General features: G+C 42.3%; 2 protein-coding genes across 5 annotated transcripts; both read right to left on the bottom strand.

The window, feature by feature from the left end:
• Positions 1–1,006: 1,006 nt before the first annotated feature.
• Positions 1,007–11,377, bottom strand: erich2 (glutamate-rich 2). 4 transcript variants are annotated; one of them, XM_023806062.1, is made up of 8 exons: positions 11,180–11,377; positions 11,051–11,073; positions 9,559–9,598; positions 4,666–4,760; positions 3,541–3,722; positions 3,285–3,342; positions 2,186–2,257; positions 1,007–1,226 (listed from the first exon to the last, which is right to left on the bottom strand). In XM_023806062.1, the coding sequence occupies exons 1-8, from the start codon at positions 11,185–11,187 to the stop codon at positions 1,102–1,104; spliced, it is 603 nt and encodes a 200-aa protein (XP_023661830.1). In that variant the 5' UTR covers positions 11,188–11,377; the 3' UTR covers positions 1,007–1,101. The 4 variants fall into 4 exon arrangements, with proteins under 4 accessions (XP_023661830.1, XP_023661833.1, XP_023661831.1 ...); XM_023806065.1 differs by lacking the exons at positions 4,666–4,760; positions 9,559–9,598 and adding an exon at positions 10,848–10,927 and having other exon boundaries at positions 11,161–11,377; XM_023806063.1 differs by lacking the exon at positions 9,559–9,598 and having other exon boundaries at positions 11,161–11,377.
• Positions 11,378–13,441: 2,064 nt separating this feature from the next.
• sp5a (Sp5 transcription factor a) lies at positions 13,442–15,620 on the bottom strand. The gene is made up of 2 exons (XM_023806060.2): positions 15,451–15,620; positions 13,442–15,031 (listed from the first exon to the last, which is right to left on the bottom strand). Exons 1-2 carry the CDS (start codon positions 15,499–15,501, stop codon positions 13,958–13,960), a joined length of 1,125 nt encoding a protein of 374 aa, XP_023661828.2. The 5' UTR covers positions 15,502–15,620; the 3' UTR covers positions 13,442–13,957.
• Positions 15,621–18,853: the final 3,233 nt, after the last annotated feature.

Raw genomic sequence — 18,853 nt, 5'->3', positions numbered from 1 at the left:
TTCGTAGTCGACTATTTGCATGACAAACCCAGGTACATCGCAGATCGCGCGCATTTCGTAGCGTTGCACAGCGATACCTGGACATAGGCTACATGCAGCTAATGAAATCATCTTTCGGGGACGAGCGCTCACTGCGAGATTCTAAGAACTGAAACAGGATTATATGCTTCACTGGGCAGTGCGGATTGTGAACTGTAATAACTAAAGTAAAGTCGCTCCAGAGTCCTCTTGGTAAATGAACCCTGGTCATGCTCCAAACTCGCTATGGCGAGGCTGGGGGGAGGGGAGGGGGCAACTTTCCCAAAGCGCATACAGAAAGCTCAAGGCTGATAAAGAGTCGGGCCCAAAAATAACTGACATAAGTGAAATTTTGAAAAGCTGTAGCAGGGTGGAATTGGGGCATGCAGAACAATAGGTGGACAAGTCTTCTCTGCATGTGTAATGAGAGAAGTTGGGAAAGTATAAGGAATGTGACAAAGAGGATATCAGTGACAATAAGGAGCGAAAACATAAATAACGTTGGCGGCTGGATTTCTCTAAAACCCAAGTAGATGATATTGAGGGATTTCAGTAACTAGCTTTCACCTTATCAAGTAAGGCAGGAGACATGGAACACAGCATTTCCCCCCACTAGGCACCTGTTGAACTTCTGCTCATCTGACTTTTTCCTGAAACAAGAGGTGTGTTGTGCATTCATCCAAATTGTGTTGGTTACACCAAGCCATACTCTTCAGCTACTATGGCCTCTATAAAAAATCTGTGGTGGTCATCTTGTCAAAATACCAGAGAGGAGGAGGGGGGAAAAAAGCCCGTAGATGTTAGGACAGCATCTTATAAAACCCAAACCCAACTATGAGATTATGTCACTTTGTCCCTAATGATGGCATTAAAAAAGCAGCCATAACTTATAAAAAAAAAATGCATTAAAAAGTATTCAACCATCATGCTCGGTCGCTTAAATTACTTAACCTCTTAAATCATTAATAAAAATCAACACGGATACAGATAAAATTTACTATGTTTATTAACAGTAATGACGGCAGCAGCAGTATTGCTGCCCAAATGTCTAAATTCTTTGCTCAGAAACATCTGATCATCACTTCATGAAGTTGCCTCAACTTCTTCCTCCAGATCGTCTGAACAGGTGCAGTTGGAAGGTTCCAAAGATTCCCCCTCATTCTCAGTATCACTGTCGCTAGTGTGCAAGCCGATGTCTTCCTCCGGCTCTGGTGTGACAGAGCAATAAACATTACAATCAGCATCCTCAGAAAGCACCGTGGGGCTTGGTAAAGCACATGAACACTGCAGAAGAGTCTCACATTCATTTTACAAACTGTTCAAGTTAGAGCGGAATAGATTTAATTCAAATCAAATTCAAGCCACTTTGTTACATCCCTTGACACTTGGTAAGTACAGCTGAGTGAAAAACTTGCGTGCAAGTCCACAACAGCAGTAACAAAACAGTGCAAACAGTAAGTACACAGAAAGAAATCAAAATTAATAAAAAAAAACTGCTAATTTTGGCTGTTCTCTTTGCCATCTTGGAAATGGTAAGTGCAAGGTGAGATATTTTGCATTTGTTAACTTTGCAATTATTCTTGAATGCGGTCATTTGTCACCAGATGAATGCAGGACAGATGACATATGTATTTTTAAAAATTATACAAAATATGTACTTAACTGGCATTGCAGTTTGTACCTTACATTATATGAAATTCATAAACAGTCATACATACAGAGTACACAGCAATTTAAAAGGTGACTAATACAGTATTTCTCACGGGATCCTGAATAAATACAGCCGTGCATTCAGTTGTTTTCTTCAAGTTCGATTCAAAAGGGGCTGAAGGCTTTAGCTGAGCCAAAACAGTTTGCTGCTTTGACTTCATATTAACTAGTCAAATTTAGACTCAAATTGTATTTTTTATACATATTTAAGTGCCATGCCAAATGTCTTCCTGAAAAGTCAATTAAAATATAAAAGGATACGCTTTTACTTTTCTCATAAAAATGTAAATTACTTTAAAATAAAGTATAAAATGCTGCAAGAAAACTGGATAAAAATGATAGCAATGACGTGACGACATTAAAATGCTTCGGTAATAAGTTAAAACCAGCCTCACATTACAGCAGAGATGGAAAGATGATTTGATCTATGGGGGAAGATAACAGTCCACAATCTTACCCATCAGTAACTTCGCTTCAATGAGGGGAATAAATTGTTTGGCCTCTGGGTTCTCAGGCTCATAAATAAGAACTGAAAGCATAATATCAAGAGAGAATGAAATTAATCTTTTTTGGGACCCACAGCATATGTAAAGCACATTTCTAAAGGGCTACTTGGACATGTCATATGAAGCACATTCACACAAAACGATGCATTAAATACACCCTGTCTGAAAAATGAACAGGCCAGACTAAATAAATAGACAAAAAATAAAAATGTGTCACACACACACACGACAGAGTAAGGGCATCAAATGGACGATTTGGTTTGACCCTTACTGGGAGTTCTATAGCATAAAGACAAAGGGCGAGTTTCCTGAAGCCTCTCTAACGCCTCTAACATAGAGCATACGAACGACGTAGTGTTAAGGAGCCTTCGGGAAACACCCCCAATGTTCCTCTATCCATCCATCTTCCAAGCACTTATCCTGTTCAGGCAGGGTCACAGGGGACAGAGGCTATCCCAGGGAACACAGGGAACACACCCGGGATGGGATGGCACATGTGCGCGCGCACACACACACACACACACACACGCACACACAGATACGCGTACAGACACACACACACAGACACGCGTACACACACACACAGATACGCGTACACACACACACAGATACGCATACACACACACACACACACACACACAGACACGCGTACACACACACACACACACAGACACACGTACAGACACACGTACAGAGACACACGTACAGACACACACACAGAGACACACGTACAGACACACACACACACACAGACACGCGTACACACACACACACACACACGTACAGACACACACACAGAGACACACGTACAGACACACACACACACACACACACACACAGACAGACACACGTACAGACACACAGACAGACACACACACACACACACAGATACACGTACAGACACACACACACACACACACAGACACATGTACAGACACACACACACACACACACACGCATACAGACACACACACACAGACAGACAGACAGACACACACACACACACACACAGCAGATAGTACATACTCACACACAGCAGATAGTACATACTCATTTGACAAAGTTTCCTCGCAAGGCTGTATTTTCTCTCCATCACTGATTTTAGAAACTGAAATGGGGGGGAAAAGCACACAAAAAAAAACATGTTACAATGAATTTGCCATATTTAGGCAACTCTGGAATTCCTTATGTTTGCAAAAATATTATCAAAATCATGTAGAATATTAAGGTAAATGCACCATTGGTACAGGATTTGCTACTTGGATCATTTTTGGAATGACATTTATCAATACATGTACCTCTTTACCTCTGCAAATAACAGGAGGGGGGCCCTGCGAGAGTCATGGAGAACCTCACTGCATGGCCCCTTGCGGTCCTCAGGGGTGCCGGGGTTCTCCTGAATAGCCTCGGACTGTGGGAACGCAGCTCGGCGGCTCCGCAAGGTTCTTGGTCCATACTGCTCCACTCCGACCTTCTTGGTTGTTTCCTCTAACATAACATGGGCCACCAAGTCAGAATCAGAGTACAATTCATCCATCACATACTTAGTCACGAAAATCTTAAAAGGTGAGGCTGAACAACATTGCATAGCCTAACGTTTACAAATGAGTCCTAATGGGAAACTAAACCCAAAAAGTAGCAGTAGTACATTTTCAATGTCTTTACTATTTAAGCTAACTGTATAAAGTTAGAGCCATTTTTTACAGTTAGAACTCATGTCTAAGCAGTACCAATTAATTCAGAAAATCTAAATGCTAAGAATTTCTTCAGATCCCTGTCCAAATCTGGAATACTGAGGGTCTGGCCTCTTTGCATGATACAGATACCCGCTGGGGGGGGCCAGCGCACGTCTTCTTTGGTCTACCCCCTACTGCACTTCACTCTACAGGTGGCAAGGTTTCATCAAGCTGTGTGGCGGTTAAGTGCACATAGTGCTGCAGAGGGCAGGTGCTGGAATGGGGGGGCCCTGATCCCTTGGTAAGTTTTCATGATCGGGGGAGGGCCCCCTTAGGAGATTTTGTGTGATCATCGGTTATTTAAAAAAAAAAACAAAAAAAAAACCAGCTCTTGGAACATCAAGAGCACTTCCAATCATTCCTGCTGTGCGGCAAGCTTAGAGGCCAGCTGAAGAAAAGGGCTCTTGGGTGGGCTAGCAGAGGGGTGGGCCCATGGTTAGCTCCCCAGTCTTAGACTTGCAGTACAAACCCCTCCTCTCCCAGTGCAACTCTGCAGCAGTTACAAAAGGAGAAGGGGGGGGGAGTTTCCTGCCAGCATAACCACTGTACCCCACAAATTAAAATCAAAATTCCCTTGGGAGTAACAGGAAATAGCTGAAAATATGAAGTTATAAAACATCTAAAACCACATAACCTTTATGTGAGGTCAGTTTCATCAAGCCTGGTAAAGTAAAACTGTAAAATATGATTAGTACCTGCCGGATGAGGAGGAAAGCATTTTGGTTTGGTGTTAATGGATCTGATTAAGGCGTGCTGCCCAGGAATAGGGGTTCCAGCATATTTTTCATCCCTGAAATGAAATTCAATAAAACGTCACTTATTTGACGGCCGATGAGTATGAAGCACTTTGGATTCCATGCTCTATGCCGCTACACTCCATGAAACAGCCCCTGGTGCATGGCCTCCAGTGAGACAGTCTCTCCAGAGCCCACCGCCCCGCACTGCCTACTGTCCACGCAGTGCTCCTCATTAATCACTCTGCAATGAGTCGACTGGCTTAACCCTCTGGGACACCCAACCATCCATCCAGAGATCCATTTTCTAACCGCTTATCCAACACAGGCTTATGAGGAGCATGAGGCCTTCCACAAGGAAAGGGACTCCCCGGGCGGGACGGCGGACTCCCCGGGCGGGACGGCGGACTCCCCGGGCGGGACGGCGGACTCCGAGACTGCCCTCACATCAGGAAGGACTGACACACTATTACACTGCTTCTCTGTTTCATGGAATCATGCCTTCAATGGAACATGTACAACTACGAATTAAGACTAAGCAAAGACACTGCAAAACTATCTATACCTCAGTACATTTGGTATGACAGTAACAATTTCATTAGAATCCCCTTCCAGCCCTTGTTGTGCGTTTGTCAGTGACAGACAACCCTGAGCCCCACCCACTTTAGTAACAAAACCACTCCAAACTATTTCTAACAATTTTGGTTGTTATTATTCTTTATCATCATCATCAATCAATCAATCAATCAGTCAGTCAATCTTAAACCTTGGCCAGTTAATTCACTGGTGTGATAAACTTATAGCCTGACAGTTAATAACGTGATAACATTATAGCCTGATTGGTGAATTTTTTATTGATAGCACTCCCACCCGCACCAAGACCAGCAAGTTTTTCCGGTAGCACCCTGTGCTTTGATTAGCAGATTGATGTTCCATCATTTTCAATTCCCTGTCATTTCTCTTTTGGCCCACAAATGCAATTTTAACACTGAAAATGCCAAGAACATGGGGTAGATGTAACAAAATCCACGTGTTTGATCTGATGGTTTAAATGTGTTAAGTCTATTCCACAACTTTGTTCAACAACTGCCCCCAGTCTCCCCCTCACAGGCCTAATGGTGGTGTGATTGATCTGCTGGGAGTGGAATCACACCAGCAATTTGTTCTAGATAACCAGCCTCTGTGTCGTAGACAATGCGAGATTTCATCGCTTGATGAAACATCTGGAACTAAGGTACAGCTTGCCATCTAGAACATATTTCTGAGATTGTAATCACTCGAGTACAGTTCAGGCAAACTCTCACCGAGGAAAAAGTTAAAGATGTCCAGATGGATGAGTTTCACTACAGATAGTTGGAGCTCGGATGCGTGTCCTCTCGTGTGTAACTGTACATTGAGTGAAAGGGCAAAGAGCTTTCAGAGTGTGGTGGTACAAGTTGAAGAACTTTGTGGATCACACACCCACACTTCACTTTCAGATGCCACCAAAGAAATGCTGGATACGCAGAAAATCCCACTAAAAGTGCACGCAATTGTGCAAGACGGCACCATTACCAATGGGAGAAGTTTTAGCATTTTATTTGCAATTCTTGATCTCTTTAAACTAGCTAATATTTTCACAAATTTGCTACAAATGTTCTAGTACCCTTTTTTGGCATACTTTCTCATTGGTATTTACTACTTTGGTACTCCTGTTGACCGATAGCCTCTGTTCAGGTATCAGAATCATACTGGCACTGGAAAAGTGGGATCGGTGCACCTCTACAGAAGCTATGCAGTGTTTTTACACAAATTCCATGAACATACAAGTCTGTTGTTGCTGCAAATTCATCATTGTACCTGACACATGCTGCTCCATAACTTAGTAAAAATGTCATTACGACGAGAACTGGAAACCACATTATATTGTACCGTTTTTTTTTTATTTTATTTTTTAACACATGAGTTTTAGAATATTGTGATCATCAATATTCTCGAATAGTGACATTTTTAGGACATACCCCACCCTGGTCAAACCCATTTCATGGAATGGAACAGAGAGGAGGGGTGGGGGGGGGGGGGGGGGCAAAAACCTAGCATCAAGATCTATGGAGATTTCTAGTGCTACGTTCATTCAATTCACCACCTTTTCTTATATTCTGTATCTGTTAAAAGGGCAATTCTAAAAGAATTAAGCAAAAAAAGTCACACTTAAATAATGACTTTGCTTATATTATGATTTTTATATATACACACACACACACACACACACACACACACACACACACACACACACACACACACAAATATATACACACACATATACACACACACACACACTCACTGCCTTTGAGACATCTGAGGGCACAGAGCCCGAGGGTGCTGGGGGGGGGGGGGGGGGGTTTGCCCATCACTGGGGCTGAGGTGGCCAGGGTGGTTAAAGAGCTCCGTGGTGGCCGGCCCCCGGGGGTGGACGAGATCCGCCCAGAGTACCTGAAGGCTCTGGATGTTGTGGGCCGTCGTGGCTGACACGCTTTCTCAACAGAGACCGCTGGATTGGCAGACCGGGGTTGTGGTGCCCTTATTTAAGAAAGGGGACCGGAGGGTGTGTTCCAACTACAGGGGGATCACACTTCTCAGCCTTCCTGGGAAAGTCTATTCTGGGGTACTGGAGAGGAGGACGAGATCGATAGTCGAATCTCGGATTCAGGAGGAACAATGCAGTTTTTGTCCTGGCCGTGGAACACTGGACCAGCTTTATACTCTTGCGAGGGTACTGGAGGGGGCCTGGGAGTTTGCCTATCCAGTCTACATGTGTTTTGTGGATTTGGAGAAGGCTTACGACCGGGTTCCCCGAGGTGCTCTGTGGGGGGTGCTTCGGGAGTATGGAGTCCGGGGTCCACTGTTGTGGGCGATTCCGTCCCCGTATGAACGGAGCAGAAGCTTGGTCCGCATTGCCGGTAATAAGTCGGACGTGTTCCCGGTGCGTGTTGGGCTCCGCCAGGGCTGCCCTTTGTCATCGGTCCCGTTTATAATATTTATGGACAGGATTTCTAGGCGCAGCCAGGGTGTTGAGGGTGTCCAGTTTGGTGGCCTCAGGATTGCCTCGCTGCTTTTTGCAGCTTCATCTGCTGGGGATCTCCAGCGTGCTCTGGGGCGGTTCGCGGCCGAGTGCGAAGCGGCGGGGATGAAGATTAGCACCTCCAAGTCTGAGACCATGGTTCTTAGCTGGAAATGGGTAGATTGCCCTCTTCAGGTCAGGGAAGAGGTACTGCCTCAAGTGGAGGAGTTAAAGTATCTCGGGGTCTTGTTCACGAGTGAGGGTAGGCGAGATCGGGAGCTGGACAGACGAATCGGAGCAGCGTTTACAGTTTTGCAGCAGCTTAACCAGTTCATCGTGGCTAAGAAAGAACTGAGCCAGAAGGCAAAGCTCTCGCTCTATTGGTCCATCTTTGTCCCTACCCTCACCTATGGTCATGAGCTATGGGTATTGACTGAAAGAATGAGATCACGAATACAGGCGGCCGAAATGAGGTTTCTCCGCAGGGTGTCTGGGCTCTCCCTTAGGGATAGGGTTAGAAGTTCGGATATCCGGGAGGGTCTCAGAGTAGAACCGCTGCTTCTCCACGTAGAAAGGAGCCAGTTGAGGTGGTTTGGACATCTGGTGCGGATGCCTCCTGGGCGGCTACCCGGAGAGGCTTTCCGTGCATGTCCTACAGGGGGGAGGCCCTGGGGCACGCTGGAGGGATTACATCTCTCGGCTGACCTGGGAACACCTCGGCGTCCTCCCCGAGGAGCTGGTGGAGGTAGCTGGGGAGAGGGAGGTCTGGGTATCTCTCCTGAAGCTGCTACCCGAACCACAGACAAGCGGAAGTTAATGGATGGATTTTTTTTTGTGTGTGTGTGTGTGACATATATATATGTCCATTTTGGACAATTTCATGCTCCCAACTTTGTGTGTGGGGATGCCCCCTTCTTATTCCAACATGACTGCGCACCAGTGCACAAAGCAAGGTCCATAAGGAAATGGATGAGCGAGTCTGGTGTGGAGGAACTTTACTGGCCTGCAGAGACCTCTGACCTCAACCCGATAGAACACCTTTGGGATGAATTAGAGCGGACACTGCAAGCCAGGCCTTCTTGTCCAACATCAGTGCCTGACCACACAAATGCTCTCCTGGAAAAATGGTCAAATTCTCAGAAACACTCCTAAACCTTGTGGACAGCCTTCCCATAAGAGCTGAAGCTGTTATAGCTGAAAGGGGTGGGCCACCTCCATATTAAAGCCTATGTATTAAGAATGGGATGTCATTAAAGTTCATGTGTGTGTAATGGCAGGTGTCCCAATACTTTTGGCAATATGGTGTATCACACAGCCCAAATGTGATCACATAGTGCACCTTGGTCCCTATTAATGTTGAAACAAAACCTTTGCCCTTGACCCAGCTCCAATGTCCTTTCCACCTCCAGACAAAATGTATAGGACTGGACATCTGCCATACCAGGCATCTTTCTGGTAGGCCGGTGGGTATGTGAGCAAAATGGAGACCCGTCTCTGAGGAGGGGCAGGGCCCCGGGCAAGCCAATTTATTTGGGGCCCAAGCGGAGGCCAACATAAACCAATTAATGGAAATCATTGAGACTGCTGCTGGTTGGTCAATGTAATACAGATGCAACTCTAATGAAGAGTAACGCTTGATCACTGAGTCTACAGTGTGACCGTTCTGGACTAGTTCCAGTGCCAAATAGTAGAGTGGCCACACAGGTTACATTAGCCTAGGCTATGAGATCACATGTCTAACATAAGACTTATTAGGTTAAGTGGATATTTAGCAGGGGTGCAACGGTACACTAATCACATTGTTTAGTACAAACCTCAGTTTTGGGTTCACAGTTCGGTGCAATTTCAGTACAACTAGGAAAAACAGATAAATTTTAAAATTATTTTCATTAAAATAAACAATTAAGAACAGTTGCAATGCATCAATGGATGCGTTTTCTACAGAGTATGACCACATAGCCTGGTAAAAAGCACCTTAAATGTCACAGAGAGACTGACTTGCAAAGGCCATTTCCGACTTGCTTTGGTTGTACATACATTTGCAAGATGTCTCAAATGAGTTAGCATGTTTTCAGAAACATAGCTCTCTTACACCTTACAGTGTTAACAAAGAGTTTTGGTCTTATCAAACACTCTTTCAAGTGCTTGTGTACTTTGAGAAACCAAAATGTTCCCAACCCACCAATAACTGACTGTAACCATGCATTAGTTGCAACCAACTCACAGCCATAATTAGCATTATGTGTTCCATGTGGAACATCAACTTGTGAATTTAGGTACTGCCCGTGTAATTTAATGTGTTCATTTGTTTCATTGCACATAATGAACAGAAAATGTGCCAAACTGTACAGGTACACGAATAGAATTACAGAATTATTTAGTTAAAAATAGCACAGCTATGTACAAAAAATTAGGCTATTTTATCATTATCTAAGCAAGTTTCCCTTTTGAGCATGCATGGCCCGCTACAAGGATGGGCCCAGTGCAGCTGCACTGACCTAACGAGCAGTTCTAGCAAAATGTACTGTGGGGGACAATTCTTAATCCCAGTCCAGTGCTGAAAATATGCAGGTCCTACCAATTTGGGCACAAACTTAAAACACAGCAAGACAAAATGAAGGCTGCTTGAGCAGGGTGATATGGCGAAATATGATGATCATTTGAATTATATAATTCAAAATCATTTTTTTTCTTTATTTCAAGGCTCCACTGGTGCTTAAAATTCCCTTAGGATTCCACTTAAACAGACTTGACCCCCCCCCCCCTTCCACACACACACACACACACACACACACACACACACACACACACACACACACACACACACACACACACACACACAGTAGAGAGTAAACAGAAATCCAACTTAGAGGGAGCAATACCGCGGACTCTTTCAAGGTCCCCGACGACTGGGTTGAGAAACACTGGTTTAAAACGTGAGTGAGTGGTTAGCTTACACTACTTTCCTTTCTTAACAATTAACTCAGTTAATTACTTAATTAACTCAGTTAATTACTTAAATACATGTACGGTAACAAACATGGAAACATTGTCCCCTAACATTTATAGTCTACCTTAGAACCCGACTCTGTATTCATCTTACTTGTCTTATTTCCGCACACGCTGTTTGATGGGTGTGCGAAGGAGCCTGCCCTCCACCCCACGACACATGAGTCTACGAATCTTAAAATTACAGCACTGAGTGTATCATCTACACTTTCACTTGCAAAGTGCAAAGATAAATATGCCAAAACAAATTAATTTCCATAGTAAAGCCAGCCATAAACACGACCGAAGAGAACATACCTTTTGGGTTTCGGTCTCCTGTCCTAAAGAAAACAACATAAATGAATGATGAATAAATTTACAACTTCTGCGAAACTAGAATATTGAAGTAATACAAAACGGTCTATTACTTGTCTTAAATACAGACACCTGTTCATCTTCCACAGGTGGCCACAGATGGGTAAGTGGTATTTGAACCTCTCGATAGTTGTAAATTATTTTCAGCTTGTAAATTACATACGGGTTTGGAAATCAAGCGAGAAATTGCCGTAGATATGCTCCGTTGATCGATTAAAAAGTGGGCAAGTTAACAGCAGAGTCGCCAAACGGCCGTCTCCATAGCAACATCGATACATTTCTCTGCGCACCGGCAAAAAGAAACCGGGCTGGAAATAAAATCCGCAAAAAAAGCGGCCGCCTTTACTTCACCTTAACTCTATTGCCTGAATATCTTTATGTCGGCAGTTGCTTTCCCTCTGTTTCCCGTTGTTATTTTGTTAAAAAATCAAGAGATGTTTGAGGAACACTGTACACTTCCGACAAAATAGCTTATAATAACCCAGTTTTCCTGTTGTCATAATTGTTATTAGGAAAGTTTGTTTACTACAGTCCACTCAATTAGACTTTGTTAGGCTACATGTGATTGATTACAATTCAAATAAATAAGCAGAGACATTTTAATAAACTATATTTTGTTTTAGACGAAGACACTTTCCCTATGTTATGTTGTCTAAATAATCACTGATTTAAATGTTAACTGACCTTCGAATGTTTGCAGTAGAAAGATTGATCTTAAATCGTAGGTCCTTACCACGAGAATACAAAGAACTACGAATGGTAAACGGCTTCTTGTGGCGGAATCTCATCGATGTCAGCTTCCTCGCAAAAACTGATAAAAGTTGTGCAAAATAACGCTAGATTAATTTTACCTCGACATTCTAAATCACAAAGTAACAATAGGGAGCAGAGCTGCTAGGCATCGTTATTGCATCAGATTTCTCATGTTTTACTGTCAAAGTTTTACAATTATTCCCACAATAAATATTACCAGACAAAGTAAAGGTAATACAAGCAACTTACACGTGAACTGGAAAAATAGTCCCTGTGTAGGATATTGGTCAATGTGACATCTGTAGAAGGACCAGCAAGGCCCTCTTGTTGTTCTCCAGCTAGGATACTTAACCTTCAAACTGATTCAGTACTATATTTGGCTGTAAAACACTAAGCTAAAGATCTGCAGCTGCTCAGTGAAACATATTAAACAATTCCATAGTTATATTCTTTGTCTGTCTGCTACCTTTTCATAGCATTGCCTTTAATAAAACAACCAGACTGAAACGCATAACACATAGTCCAATGGCAATAAAGACTTTTTAAGTAAAATACAGTCCTAGGCCACGTAGGCCTACAATGTTTTCACTGCATTTCTTTTCTTTTACTTGTAGACTGGCAAACATTAATAACATTGACTTGTTACATTTTTGTCATCTTTTATAACAAACCAAAGGCAAGCTGTAGACAGATCATATTATATGACGTACAGCCTTAGCATTTAGATTTACTGTGCAAATGAATTCCAGTTACATCCTTCTTGCCAAAAGCTGAAATATAAAAAGTAGTCACATGCTTCTAATCAGTTATTTAATGACTATGGGAATGTTGTATGGGAATATGTGTATTATTTAAATTTGTTTTGCACTTGTTATGCTTCATTTAATCGAGTGAAACTTTGTTTATGTGATTCTTTAAAGTATTTTTAAATTCCCTGGTATTATGAAAGTGAAAAGGCAACAAAACAATGCTTAGTTGCACCACTATGTGAACATTTCAAGCTATTGGTTGATTTCCCAGCAAGAGTAATGGCTGTAAACTGGGTGTAGTATTAGGCTGACTGTCATTTGTTTAATTTGTGGTGTTGCACTGCGAGCAGACCGTTCAGGTGGCACAAAATACTTAATATAATAATGCTATATGATATACTCTGTTCCCTAACGTTCCCAGTTATGGATAATTTTATACATTTGCCTATTTTTCAAACAGTGATTAACAATAAAACATAAAAAGCGGTATTGTGGTGTATATACAAATCTCAATTTAAGTGCCATTTGTAATACTTAACGATAGTATCGATAGTTACATTTTAGAGGAAGAAGTCTGGAACTGAGCGCAATCTCACTTAATTACTCAAATTATTTGTTGGTTTGATATTTCAGTCTAGATCGATACGGAATGTCTACATTTAGTTGGGACTGGCTCCTGTTAAATAAGGCAAACTCAAGCTCAGAAAAGCTCAAAGTCCGGAAATTAAGAGACTAGATTTCTTGGATTAAATGAATAGGCTATATTTCATTAGTATAAAAATACATTTTTTTGCATGCAAGAAGCTTCATTAAACTCCAGTATCACCCTAAACACGATAAATATGTTTTTCCTCAGATGTAATGGGAACCCATGTGTTGTGGTTCATTTGCATCTGTAGTTGCTCGTCACTGATAACAGCTAAATAATGAAGGGAAACATAGTATTTATTTTCACACAGTATTTGGGTCATTTTTTTTACAACAGCATTTCTTTTCAAGAGCATGCTCAGTTGCCCCGCACGAGGCTAAAACCGGACACTTTCATTCAACAAAAGCTATTAAATAACATTTACAAAGATGTGTAATCTTCCACCGAAGACAGTGATTAAATCCCAAGTTCAAAACTTGTTCAGCGTTACGTGATATACACAGGGAAGACCAGCTGGTGGGACATTAAAGTTCCCCGTGGACATTCCTAAATATATTTACACAGAATATATTCTATCCAGTCATCGTAAACCACACCCAAAGATCTGAAATATTGATCAACTAAATACGTCGTGTGGAATATTGCACAATGCGTTCGCTTTGATGGAAAATAAAAATGTACTTCAGTCCCTTTTGCGCACTACATGCTTCTCAGATCTTCCCTCTTGACGTATTCTACAGTTTTGTCCTGCGGTTTGCTCTTTTTGTTTTGGTGCGTTTTAACATGTTTCGCCAGGTGATCGCTTCTCATGAATCTCTTGCAGCAGTCCGGGCAAACGAAGCGTTTCTCACCCGTGTGCGTCCTCAGGTGTCTCTGGAGCTCGTCGGACCTGGTGAAGCTCTTGCCACAGAACAGCCAGTTGCACACGAAAGGTCTCTCCCCCGAGTGCCACCTGAGGTGCGCTTTGAGGTGCGACGTCTTGCCGTATACTTTCCCGCAGCCGGGGATGTGGCAGATGTGCTGCTTTTTCTTTCCAGGCTCATCGGTGGAGCTGGAGGACTGGCAGTTCGGGCACCTGCACCTGCGGCATCTCCGAGCGGTGGCGAGAGGAGACTTCGTATGGAGAAGAGCGGCTATCTGAGTCTGATACTGCGCAAAATCCGAATGCCCCAGCATCAAACTCCTCTGTAAAGGGAACCGATGGGAACCGATAGATGAAGGATGACCGACTGCGCTTCCTTGTTGGAGACTCCACCACGGAATGTCCTCTCCCGGATGTGGAGACAGTTGCCTCGGTTGCTGATGGATGAGGCCAGAGTGTGTGGGGACGAAGCCTGAAATTGCGGGGGAAAGTGGAGTGGGCGCTGCGTATGTGACAGCAGGGACGTACGTTGGCGGGCAGCTTGATTGCAGTGATTGCATTGAACATGGTATCATTTTCACGGGGGAGAAGTCATAGGGATAGGACGGATCCGCCGGCGGTGTTAGAGGTAGTTCGTGGTGGGGACCGAAGGAGGTCTGTATGTGCGCCGAAAGCTGAGATTTCGGGGATAGTCCTAGTGTCGGATTGCTGGAGAGACCGGCTTGCGCGTTCCCTTCATTACTCCAAGGGTGGAAGATTCGCGACGGAGAGCCGATGGTCGTGTCATACTGGACCTGCAGGAAATCACCTGTACTTGATCCCTGGTGATGGCCAATCCTGTTACAAGTGGCCGCTAGAAGCGCCAGAGGAGAGTGCGTGGAGGTCTCCGGTGAAGAGTTTGGAGTGCGATCCTGTATAACAACAAAACTTTTAGGTTTGCTTTGCTTACACAGTCTAAACAGGTTCAAAGAAATGAAGAAATTAGCAAGTGAAACCTCCACGAAATTAAACAAAAAGCTTAATGATATTACATTTTGAATACTAAAAAGTATTTTGATATTACTTCGCGTCGTTTCCAAGAAAAAGTATTACAGCCCATTTTAAAATTTGATGGTAGATTACATTAAAGACGTAAATAGAAAGAATTTATAACATACACCTGTTTACATGTATATAGTACACAATCATTTATCTGTACGCTTGGAATTTGGATTTAAAGTGCACAGTGGCAGTTATAAAGACTGACCAAGACAAGTAAAAGAAGGCAAAATAAACCAAGTTATTTAAATGCGTTATAATGGAGAATAATTTAAAAACGTAGTAAACAAACCTGAAGAAATGTATGAAGTGTTTCATTCCGCAGTATAGCTACTGCTGCCATGCTCAACTTTTGCCCTTCTTTAAATCACCCAAAAATAATAATTTCAGAGAATCTGGAAATAAGCGAAAATATCTTTATGCAGAGAACTCTTTTCTCTTGTGCGCTCCTTCTCCGTGAGATATCCTTGGACTATCTGAGGAGTGAGGGATCACTTCTTAGAATTTGATAAGGACTTTGGTGGGCCGCCAGCCAGTCAGAAATAAGATTTATTACTTTGAAGTTTGCCGCTGCCCAATCATCAAAGAATAGCGGCTCTTTGAGAGGGGAAAGCAAATCCTTTGAATCCACAAAGCTCCTATGGTGTGTTTGTTGGTCTGGATAAAAGAACTGATTATTAGGGGGGATGGGAAGGGAGGAGATAAAGGCGGGACAATTAATGAAGTAATCGCTATGTGGGAAATGTATATACACAAATAATTGGATTTTCTTGATCAAAGATCACCATGCCGCCCGGAGACCCCGGCATTGGACGCTATAGTCATCTGATCCCCCTTTTTGTAATTAAGGATTTGTAGCGGTGCCTTGTGAGACAATGTGACATTGTTATCTCCGGAGATCTTCTACTATGCTGCGTCTCTGATATGTTGAAGCAGTGTAGAGCAGTTGAAAGAATCAAATAAAGCGATTCCACATCCATACAAAGTTAACCTCGTTTGCGAACGAGTTATAGATGCACAATCGAAGCTCTGAATGTGCCATTCACATTCTGTGCATGAAAATACTGCAATAAAAGCAAATAAAGTACTTTTTTATTATTGATGTGCGTGCAGTATTAAACATGGGCCTACAAACTTGCATATTTTTTTGCGTGCTTAACCTTTATATTGCGGATGTAAATAGTTAAGTGAAATGTGTTCTGATGTTTTTGATATAAAGTCTGTTTTCTTCTTCGATAGTTATACATTAGGACTATTGTCATTCAGTTGTAAATTAAGACAAATTTGGCCTATATTGGTATTTGTGGAATAGATTATATTGTAAAAAGCTTATTTACGGCTGAGAAGAGCAAGACATATTACTAATACCCCAGCCTGAAAGACTTCGGCTTGATAAAATTTAGAGGAAGTTTAACACAGTAACCCAAACGATTCAATTTACTGGACGTGACACGTCTCGACTATTCATGCAGTTACTGATGGCTTTTAAACTCTGTAGAAAGAGCAACGTCTGCGAACCAGTTTTGCCAAGGGAGGTGCTCCCAACGTCAAGAGTGGAAACAATTTTTAAGTCCCGCCTGCTCCTCCGCCTTGAGCAGGTTTTGCCCTCCTGGAAGGTGGACAAGATCTTAACGACCTCACTAATACGGCAGGGGAAAAGATTAAGCGTAAATTAGGGTAGATACATGACACTGCTTAGATAGCGAGGTCAAAACGGACGGAACTGATGATTGATATAGATGTTCCTGGTTAAAAATATGGCATATTTAAATACACACAGTAGCCTATTCATTAAGCTGACGTAACATTTCCGAAAAATAAATTAAGACAAGTGAAGGAAACGGTTTACTTCAGTCTGTTAAGTCAAATTGTGAAGTGAAGCGTTAAATACCAGCAGTGAGATCTTTATCTGGCTTTCCTGTTGGAAACAATCGCTATCCTCTCAAAGGCTTTGGATCTGTAGATTATGAATTAGATCGGGTTCTTTCTTTGAGGGGATTAGCGTGCCAAGTCCTCTCCCAGGGCTCCAGAGTCATAGGGGAGAAAGGAGATTCCCCTGGGGGCAAGCGGTAACCTCAGCGCTTGGTAATTCTGAATAACAGGGCAAACGGCACTCGGTTTTAAAAGCACCCGTTTAGAAGTCCTATAAGCATTTTCACCTTCATCTGAATTTTCCATATATAATTATACATGGAAAATAATTTATAAAGTAAAGACTAATGTAGCATATCGACTTAGTAGAGTTCCTATAGTCTGTTTTGTACACAGGACCGCTTAAGTTACCAATATAGTGCTTATACAAATACTGATGTGTAATGAACGTTACCAGATCTGATTTTAATAACATAAACAATTTCCACAAAGATTTTTAAAAAATTTGACTAAATAATGAATATTGCCACAGTTACGTCAATCTTGCCTAATACAAGCCAAAAAAGTTCGTGCGTGATGTTTGTCTCTTCATGTTGTGGGGTCAGTACCCTTTCCACTTTTAATTGTAGGTAACAAAAATCTTCATCTGTTTTGTTAGTACATACTGGTAAAAGGCCTTCTTATGTGTTAAAGAACTAACAAAGCGTTTGATTGATGTAGAGTATATTTGCAAATTTGCAAGTCAGCTTAAAGGGAAGGTTTACCTTGGATACTGGAACTTTTTTTCATTTGATACACCAAAAATATATTTCAAAGTATTCTGAAAAAGCTAAACTCATTAAAAGCAACACACTAAAACATTAGTGATGCAATTAATTTTATCAGCCTTTGAGACTTTTGAAATTCATACATTTCTGCAAAAATGGATAACACTTTTATATCCCAATGCTTAATTTATGGCTGGGCTGTGATCCTGTCTGTGGAACAGACAAAGATATTAAATTATTATACCAAATAAAACAGAGCCTTTCACGTGCTGTGGGATAAACAGATTTAAATTACACAGAGGTAAGTTGGGGGGGTGATTTGCTAGGGAGTGATTATTAGTAATGATGTAACCCACCCATTCCTTAATTTCTAAGAGGAGTTTGACTGAAGGTATAAAGTAAAATAACTGGCAATGATATGAATGAATTGCGCTGCTGCAGGCAACTGGCAAGAGGTATATTTTCCATTGCAATGTCTTTTAATTAAAATGGAGCCACATCTTAATGTGCGGCTATGTGGGTTAGGACTCTGCACCTGAGAGTGGAAGGTTACTGGTTTGAATCCCATGGCTGGCAGAGTGCCTTCACCACTGGGTCCTTGTGCAAGGCTCTTAACCCAAGTTGCTCTAGGGACTGTCTGACTCTGCCTTCTCACTTATACATCACTTTGGATAAAAAGTGTCGGCTAAATATGTAAAATAAAGATTAACATACAGTACTTTAGAAATGTGACATTTCTATGGGCAAGGCCAGCTCACACTATAGGCAGCCACATAAGGCCGCTGAATTACCTGCACTGCAGAGGAAATAAATGATCGACTTTTTTGATGGGGGGGGGGGGGGGCTTCCCAAGTACAGTTCTGCAAAGGGCCCCGGAAAAGGTGACGGGGACCCGCATGCAGGCTAACTGGAAAGGGTGCCTTTTAATGCTGTATTACTCCATAAGCTTGGATCACTTTGTTTTAATTTGGTTCTGGATCATTCATATCAATGTGCATCATTTATAGCCATTGGGAGAATATCACATAATTCTTTCAGAATATTTCCAAAAGATTT

The sequence above is a fragment of the Paramormyrops kingsleyae genome, chromosome 1 (genome assembly GCF_048594095.1).
Source record: "Paramormyrops kingsleyae isolate MSU_618 chromosome 1, PKINGS_0.4, whole genome shotgun sequence".
Lineage (NCBI taxonomy): Eukaryota > Metazoa > Chordata > Actinopteri > Osteoglossiformes > Mormyridae > Paramormyrops > Paramormyrops kingsleyae.
This window is presented reverse-complemented; position numbering and strand designations above follow the sequence as displayed.